The sequence below is a fragment of the Sinocyclocheilus anshuiensis genome, unplaced genomic scaffold (genome assembly GCF_001515605.1).
Source record: "Sinocyclocheilus anshuiensis isolate Anshui unplaced genomic scaffold, SAMN03320099.WGS_v1.1 scaffold1157, whole genome shotgun sequence".
NCBI classification, from domain to species: domain Eukaryota; kingdom Metazoa; phylum Chordata; class Actinopteri; order Cypriniformes; family Cyprinidae; genus Sinocyclocheilus; species Sinocyclocheilus anshuiensis.
This window is the reverse complement of record NW_015555776.1, coordinates 107,388-117,147: the sequence shown is the minus strand read 5'-3', so window position 1 is coordinate 117,147 and position 9,760 is coordinate 107,388. Positions and strand designations below refer to the sequence as shown.

General features: G+C 36.2%; 1 protein-coding gene across 2 annotated transcripts in view; it reads right to left on the bottom strand.

Annotated features, from left to right (window-relative positions):
* Positions 1–1,477: 1,477 nt before the first annotated feature.
* LOC107674495 (neuronal-specific septin-3-like) overlaps positions 1,478–9,760 on the bottom strand; it is a 66,777-nt gene continuing 58,494 nt past the window's right edge. For both annotated transcript variants that reach the window (XM_016468475.1, XM_016468476.1), the window contains 4 exons: positions 5,024–5,119; positions 4,738–4,834; positions 2,963–3,014; positions 1,478–2,845 (listed from right to left, as the gene is read on the bottom strand). In XM_016468475.1, coding sequence (XP_016323961.1) covers positions 2,689–2,845; positions 2,963–3,014; positions 4,738–4,834; positions 5,024–5,119 — 402 coding nt within the window. In that variant the 3' untranslated portion in view covers positions 1,478–2,688. The remainder of the gene's footprint in view (positions 2,846–2,962; positions 3,015–4,737; positions 4,835–5,023; positions 5,120–9,760) is intronic.

Sequence of the window (9,760 nt, the reverse complement as noted above, 5' to 3'; positions counted from 1 at the left end):
TAGCGCTTTATACAATACTGATTGTGTCAAAGCAAAAATATAGGCCTATGTATGTGAAAAGAGAAGTGTGTGAGAGCACCAGAATGATTTATGGCTTGTACGGCCCTTCATACCAGTCACAATTGAAATAACCGTTTAATGGCTTATGTTCCTCTTTTTATTTTATTTTTATTTTTTTGTAACTTACAGACTATACACACATGCCCAAGGATACAGATTACTTAATTTACTTTCATTTACTATAATATTCTCTCTCCCTCTCCTCCTGGGGAAATTACATTTTAATTATTTCCATAGTTGGATAAATAAAGTTATAAATAAATGTTTCCCATGTTCATTAGGCTTCTGTAAAGAATATAGTCTGTTTCATCTATTTGTTTTAAAAATTCTATTTTCACTATGACATTCTTATATTCAGTTTAGAATAATTTCCTCATAATCATTACCTCAAGAGCCCTTATAAGGAACATATTACCATCTGATTCATAAACTTACATCAATATGTGATGATATGCAGAACAGATCACAAGCCCAGCAGTCTCTTAATTTAGCTATTATATAGAATGCATTTTCTCATACAATCTGTAGTGCATGAAAATATATTTCCTAATTCAACCAATTCTTTGTTAAGACTAAGAAATAATCAGATACCACATTAGATGACAATAAAAATAGCAATCTTTATTTTTTCCAAATCTACAATAATAAGATAAATCTTACCTCATACTACAACAAAATAAAATGGGTGTACAATAATCATAAAATAATCTGTTTTAATGTATAGAATATTTCTGGATATTTGGGGCATGAAATTGCACAATATGGGTTGAACAGAACATTATAAGTCTATGAGACTAGGATATTTGGTTTCCGTTCTTTATTGCTACAAAATAACATGATTGACACCAAAACTTTTATGACAGCCAGGATTTAGACAACCATGTCATTTTTCAATTGTTTTGCTAATCATTAGGTAGAACTGGGCGGGACTAAGGAACCTGAGACTAGAATCAAAACTGTCCCCATTTTTTAAGCAGTATGCATAATCTTTTGGTAAAAAAAAAACCAAAACAAAAGTAACAAATTTACATCCCCTTAAGCACACTACGTAAGCAAAATAAGTGACAGGTCATCTGTGAATGGGCTAAGACAGGGGTGTCAAACTCAATTCCTGGAGGGCCAGAGATCTGCAGAGTTTAGATTCAACCCTAATTAATCACAACTGATCCAACTAATCAAGTCCTTCGGACTTATTTGAAAACTACATGCGGTGCTGCATGATCCTTTGCGCAGATTCTTTCCATGATGACGGCGCCTCCGTGTGGGCACGGGATGATGACGCAGAAGGGCACTTCAAGAAACAGTTGTTTGGTGACCTACACCCTTCGAAGCTCTCACTCCGGAGGGTAAACCCTTTGAAGGGATTAGGGCATAGGAATGAGCCCTTCCGAATGGAACGCAGGGATGGTATGTGCGTCAGAGCAGGGTTGGAACAAAACTCTGCAGGGCTCCGGCCCGCCAGGAATTGAGTTTGACACCCCTAGGCTAAGATATTAATTGTGTCCACATAGTCAGAAATGTTTGGGGTTTGGGGTTCACTGCATGGTGACAACATGAAACACATCTATCAACAAATCATGGTCACGTGTATATAGATAGAGAACAAAATGGCTCAGGATTTGCTTTACTGAATACTGAGAGTCACGAAAGAAAGAACCGTAAGTACAGGTGCTTTGGGTCAATGGTGGCATTCTGGAAATCTAAACAGTTGACAAAAGCTACACTATAACATTCAGGTAACATGATTCTGTATATAAATACATAACTCTTTACATATTAAAAGATGTCTGGCTCTCTTTAAAACAAAAAGAACATTTAATTTCACATAAGTATGTCAAGGCCTTTACAATTAAAAAGCACAACAATAATTACAATGACAAAATAAATGAACGATGCTTGAAAAAACAAATGCGAACATGGCACAAAGCACACGAGGATTTCATAGATCGGTAAAGATACCACACAGGGCATAGTCACTACAAAAAGGGGGATACTGAAACTGCATTATGTTTATACTCAACTAAAATTATATTCATACAACGTTTTAATCAAGATAAAAAAACTAAAAGTGTGTGACTGCACAGTCAGAAGACCTAAATCATTTTCCACTTGTCTTTGTTCCATTATATTTTTAAAAAGTGAAAAATATGATTTATTTGGATTTTTATGCTCTAGAGCATCTATTTGGGTATCATTTTTATACCCAAATAGTCAAAGTATGATTTTGTTCAAATTGCAACTTAACCACTTGTGTTATTTGTAATGATTAAGTGAGAGAGCTTTAAGCATTATAGTACTGTATGTAGAACTTCTGACAGATGTAATTTTTTTCTGAGCTCTAAGATGTTAACATAAATGAGAACATTGAAAAAACATTATAACACATCTTTAATAAAAATCTCATTAACAAAACATCACATTTTGCTACACATTTAAAGATTCATATTCCACAGATCGGAAATAGTTTTGGTGTTATAAAACAATAGTCAACAGACAGAGCCAGGCAAAATTATGAAGGCAGAATGAACTGAGGAAGTGACTGTTGAAAATTAAGATATTGAAGGAAAGAAAGCTAGATGGACGGACTGATGGATGGATGGGTGGATAGATGGATGGTCAGACAGACATCTACATCTCATGGGAGAGGACTTCATGCTCAGGTACGCCATTGGCGTGGATTGCTGGCTGCCCGTTTGGTTTTGTGTTATTCTCATTGAGTCTGCGCACGCGGTACATCTCGTAATAGATGCTGCTTGTGATATCTTTGATGTTCTGCATATGAGTTCTAGAAAACAGATAGAGAGAGGACACTTATATTAGAATGTATTTATTAACAAATGAACTGTAGTTACAGTTCAAATACTCTTAAAAAAAAAAAAAAACATTTTGAACTGTTGAATACCTGATGAGCAGGTCCCGCAAGTAGGCAAACTCACAGTGTGTGGTGTTCTCAACTGCAAAAATAATAATTTAAAAAAAGATGATGATGTGGTCTTAGAAAGTAGTTCAGTAATGAAAAAAACTACCAAATTATTATATAACATGTTGTATAAACGTTTTGTCACTGTATGTTTCTATTTGCTATTGTGTTTGAGGCGTGGTAGCATCTTATTGCCACTAGATGGCAGTGCTGTAACACATATAACAGAGCATTTGAGCAACAAAATGCTTACATCACATTTAAAATAGGCAACTGGGAGAGTGAGCATGTGCATGAATGTGCACAAAAGCCCAATTAATAAAAATAAATTAAATCTAATTTGAACTTCTTCCATTTGAGAGTGATAAATTATAACAGTCAAACCAATTTTTATTTTTTTATTTTGTTGATTAGTGGCAGTTAAACACTAACACGTAAGGCTGACAATATATAGTTTTCTGCCACTTTATGACAATGTCAGGGGTGAGGAGAAGAAAGGGAGATTATGTGGTGAGTAAGACAAACACAGAAGGCAACTATAGATGGAATGATAAAATTTGAAAATATATAGAACAGAAGCATGGTTTCATTATACTTTTAATGTAAAGTGTTGATCTATTTCTTACTCGTAAACACTGACTCTTTAAATTCTGATAGCCTAAAGGTCATGCAAGCTAATTTGCACTCCTATTGGTAATCGCACTGAATTTGTATGCATTTGCAAGGAAAACTTTTCTCAACTTTGTTGCATTACTAACAGTCTCTGTCTGTTCTATTTGACAATGCTCACTGCAAATCAATGACCTCTGGTCACTGAAAATCACTGTCAGCGTGAATGCCACTTAACTTGTGTATGTAACACACACAAAGGCATCTTAATAATAAGACTGCACTTGCACTTACAGAACACTGTCAACACTCTTCACAGATTAATGCTATTAAACTGGTTCTACTTTCAACCAACATTTTACTACCCTCCTGCCCATGCAAGGTTGAGCTTTTCTTTCTAATATTGGCTATAGACTTTCATGAGTAGTAGTTAGAATTCTCATTTGTATAGTGATTTATTCCTCATGCTCTCTATTCCTGCTGGATGAATTGGGAACAGTAACTTGATTTGTCCTTTGCAGCAAGAATGATAACCTGGTTCCATACTGTAGACAAAATCACCATAGAAATGTGAATTTGTGTATTAGAGCTGTTAGTTTAATTACTTTACTTATACAGCAGTTGCATTTAGTATGTTTTGCAGGTAACTTTTTTTCTTTTAGGTCCATCCTGTTCCTCTCACATCATGTCTCTCTATGATAATTTTATCAAATTTTAAATATCACAGAACAGAATGGAATGCTAATTTCCATTTGGGAAAAAAAAAAATGTCTTGATGACATTAAAAAAGAACTGCATTAAACATATTCAGTTAGTCATGTATTAACTCCATGATGTCCTGTAGAGAGTCCATCACAGTTATGTGATGTGGCTCTTTTAAAAGTTTAGCTTAGCTGTTTAAATCATTAAAATCTGTTTAAATACATTAAAACAAGCAAAGCAATGTAGGATGGTTGTGGACACAAGTACATAAAATTCCTTACACACAACCAAATGTTTTTAAATCAAGAAGAAAAAACAACAACACAGGACTCCAATCCAACAACAAAGCTCACTGGCAGAGAGGATATGCAGATGTGATTTGGGGCAAGAAAAAGTAAGATTGAAGAAAAGTGGTGAGGGAGGCTGAATGTTTGTGTGTGCACTACCTTCTACTGTCCCCCATCTTGTTTTCCTGCCCAGAAGTCTTTTTCCGTTGACTTGATATTCTTGATCACTTCCCACCACGGCAAATGGGATCATCGCCTAAAACAGAGATCATATGAAAACCTTCAATATACAAAAGCAACACTTGGAATTACAATATGCAGTCAGGCAAAAACAGAAGGCACGAAAGCTCACTTCATGAACTGTAAGTCATAAACAAGCAAATTTTAACGCATACCACAGTAGGAGTGATTGAGTGATAAAGATAAAGATGACATGTGGACATACCCTGATCTTCTCATTAATCATTCTGTCCTCTGCATCCTCATCAAACTCCTTTTGAGGATAGATGTCGATTTCATTGGCTCGCAAGTCCTCTCTTATCTGCACAAACACACACACCAGAAAGAATCCATGAAACAGTGTTTAGTTCCTCATTCATCTTTGGAGGACATGTATGAGTGTGCGAAGAACATTAGGACATTTACAAAAAAAAAAAATAAAAAATAATAATAATAATAATAATTTGTTACTAACCTGCATGACTGACTTTCTTCTATTGAACAGAATAAATGTTAAAGAATGTACTGGTTGCTCTTTCCCATGCAATTAATTGGGACTGGAGCTTTCAAGCTTAAAAACGATGCAAAATCATCATAAAAATGGTCCCTTCAACTCAATAAATTCCAAGTCATCAGAAGCTATACAGTAACTTTGTGTTACGCACAGGTGAAAATGCCAAAGTTTTCACACAGTGAGTTTGATAACTAAATTAATTATATTTGTAAACAAACCATTTAGACATTTTCCATAAAATGAATTTGACTTCAATTTCATTATATGCAAATGAGCAGCTATTACTTTCTTCATAATTTTTCCTTTTCTGTTCCACGGAAGAAAGTAAGTCATAAGTTTGGAACTACATGAGGCTGAGTAGAAGGATGATATAATTTATTTCATTTTTGGGTGAACTTTTCATTTTTTAATGGCACATTCTGTACTGTATATTAAGGGTCACCATGCTTTTCAGATGTCAGATTGAATAATCGTAACCCACAGGACTTCAGACTTCTGGCAGTGAAGATTTAAACTGGCCATTGGGAGCATAATAAAAAGAATACAGTGAGAGAGCTTTTAGCCAGCGGGAGGACTTAATGAATGACGATGAATCAAAACTACACCCTTCACAGAATCCACTCTGAGTTTGTTTTGGTTCTCTGCTTCCATGTGCTTGATGTCCTGAGGTGGACATTAAAGCAAATAAACCAGACAAATTCAGCAAGTCCGCATCAATGTTCTCAAGGCTGAAAATAGTGTCACCCTACTCTCGTCAGGTCAGAGACCGTGTGGGGTGGAGGAAAAGGATCTAAGGATTGTGCGCTGACCACACAGCCAAACATAACAGTTGTGTACAAGCCTAAAGAGCTTCTAGAGCCTGGGGTTTGTTCTGTTTGGCAGGTGAAGCAAATGTTAGAAGGAAATGGTAGCTTGGACACCCACTGAGTTTCCTCTGGCAGCTTTTAGACAGGCAAAATCAATAGACATTATACGAGGTGAAGTATGAGAAGGATAAAGTTGCCTTCACTCACTACAAGAGCACAACGCAAACATGTTCAATGAATAATACAAATAAATCATTCAGTTGAAGCACTTCAATCAGTAGCTAATTACTTCTATGAAAATTAACATACAAAAAGCATGATACGTGCAGTCCTTATGATCTCTTACCGCTGAAGAGCCTGTTATTGCTTTATATTAAAGTGTAAGTTATCGGTTCACATGTTTGCAGTCCTGCCAACCTTGGAATAATTTTATCTAATATAGTACCTATATTCCTAGATATCTACATTACTACCTGAAGCTACTTGATCGCTAATGTCAAAATAGTGCAAAATGCAAGACCTGCAATGTGCAAAATGCAAGATTTAATGTTAAATATTTTCCAAAGGTTAGCAGGTCTGCACAGTGCAGCCGGCGGATCAATACATACCTCGGTTTTTAACCACTGGTTTCAGTTCAGTTCAGTTCTGATGGCTTGGCACATCAGCGTATTTTTTTGCGATTTACAATTTAAAAAGCTATTTAGAAAAAAACTCCAGTACACTTCAACTAAAACTCCAGTACACTTCTGTACACTGTAGAAAAAATTGGATTATCATATGTCTACAAATTTCTTTTGAGAGAAGTATTATTTTTATGGATTGGCCATTATTTAGCACTATAAACACATGTAATGTAATGTCTGTTTCATTCATACTGGACGGCAGAGGGCGCCCTTGTGCAGAAAATCCACATATGTATCACAGAAGTAAAGGAACTCATGACCATAGAAATGTATACGTAGATGCCTCATTAGCGACTGTTACTATGGGCCGCTATACATAAGCCATCCGCCACATAGCTATGTATAGGTTGATGCCCCATTCAACTGCGTCAAGCACGTAGACACGTTGATTAGCATGTTGTTAACATGTTTCTAACATGATTTGCATGTTTTAACATGATTAGCATTTTGTTAACATGTTGCTAGCATGTTTCTAACTTGATTAGCATGTTGCTAGCATATTGTTAGCATGATTTAGCACATTGCTAGCATGTTTTAACATGATTTAACTTATTGCTAGCATGTTTTAACACACTGATGATTAGCATGTTGCTAGCTTGAATTAGTTCACTGATAGCATAGATAGGTATAGGTAGATACCTCGTTCGACAGCTCCAAGCACGTAAACGGGTCCACCAATATAGCAACGGTCAACTTGACGTCATTCAATGAATATTTGAAGATGACACAATCCTGCACAGCCGATGGTTGTAAAAACGGCCGGGATTTAAATTTCCGAAGAAACAGTATAACCTTTCACAGGTGATAATGTGTTGGTTTGTGTTTTAAAATGTATTAACTCAAAATTACAAGTTTTGAAACATTGATAACTTATGTTACTGTAATGGTGAATGACGTCACCCTTCGAATATGGCGGACGGCTTACGTATAGCGGCCCATAGTAACAGTCGCTAATGAGGCATCTACGTATACATATCTATGGACCGCCATATTCGAAGGGTCAACTATGTTCATGAAGCTCCAGGAAATCCCTCATATGGACAAAGGCATCCAGATAACGATGTAACTGAATAAAAAGAAGATAGAAACATTTTGAATGATAAAACATTAAGACAATAAACACTCGACTGCGACAATGTATCGTTTATCTGTGTTCTTCAAGCCATCTCGGGTATTTTCATATTATGTACATTTATAATCAATTGCTAATCGACATAGCCTTTTTTTTTACAGTATAGAATATATTTTCTGCCTCATGCTGTGATAAGAAGCCACATCACATGACAAAAGGAAGTTAACAAACACTCAGATGATGTTGTGGAGTAAAAACATGTTCTCTTTTGTTGGACAGCAGGTTTAGAAATGCTTCTACAAGTCATTACAGCGAAGATGTTTGGCGTGTGTTGTTTTTTCAAATGCACGTTATAAGTGGGGAGGCGTTTCTTCATCTCAGGACATGAACTCACGGATCCATACAGAGTCAGTTCGGAGAGAAATAAAACGAGCTGAAATTATTTAAAGGGGTCATATGACGTTGCTAAAAAAGAACATTATTTTGTGTATTTGGTGTAATGAAATGTGTTTATGCGGTTTAAGGTAAAAAAAAACACATTGTTTTCCACATAATGTACATTATTGTTTCTCCTCTATGCCCTGCCTTTCTGAAACGCGTCGATTTTTACAAAGCTCATCGTTCTGAAAAGCGAGGTGTGCTCTGATTGGTCAGCTATACAGTGCATTGTGATTGGCCGAATACCTCAAGCGTGTGACGGAAATGTTACGCCCCTACCATACTGTGATGCTGTGTCCCGGTGCGAAGAGACAAAACCAATAAAACCCATTACAAACGAGGCATTTGTAGCATCCAGTGGGGACATAATTACGGATTATAATGACTTATACTGTCTTTTTACGCGTTGCGTTGCGTATCGAGCCGCGTAAACATAAAACCATGTCTGCATTTGTGATCGGAGAAACGACAAACAACAAGCGCTACTCTACACGGCTCAAAACTCGCGTTTGAATCATCAGTGGTAGTGTTGGGCGATATGCTCAATTTTCATATCGTCTTATCGTCAGCCTGTGAGATCGCCGATACACAATATTATCGTGCTAATTTATGTAATTATTTACTTAGTTTCATTGCGAGAAAGTGAACCAACTCCAGCGTAAGGCTAAAAGCAGCCTAATGTTTTTAATATGACTGAATTTGTATTTAACATGATAACAAATGAATAGAAACATCGTAAGTTACTAATTATAGTGCTTACATTTCCTCAGTTATTCAAAAAGCAGCTACAGAAAACGAGCAAAGAACATTATAACTTACATTACCAAAGAACATCATCACAAGCTCAGTCTAGCGCGAGTTTATGCACTTTAAAAACACTCCTGTTAAACTCAGTGAATCTACACTATATGATGAATACATCTCTTATACTTACATCGCACGTACATCTGCACTTTGTTGTTTATTATGACAGAATTTGCGAGTCAGAATTCAGTCAGCGCACGCTGAACAACGGAACTCCACTGTTTCATCGATGACTCATCTGAACGCCTCTGATTGGCCATTGCATTCATAAGCTCAGCATAATCGTGTGCGATTGGTTAGAACGCGCAATACTGTAAAAACACGGAAAAGGAAATATAATGTAACAAATAAGCCCTAATATTAATTAGATAGTATTACTAGCCTGATAATAATAATAATAATCGTCTTGCTATCGTCAAAGGCATCAGCCACAGGCTGATACTATCGTCTATCGGCACAAACCTAATCAGTGGCAAATCCTTTAAATATGAAAACGTGAGTCAGCATTATTTGTCAGAATACCGGCATTGTAGGCTACTCTCCCAGGAAACAGTCCTCGTCCTCTGTAAAATGTGTTGCACACATCTGAATATTTGGTTTGAACTGTTCTGGAACAGTGTTGTAAATACAACTTAACCACTGATTT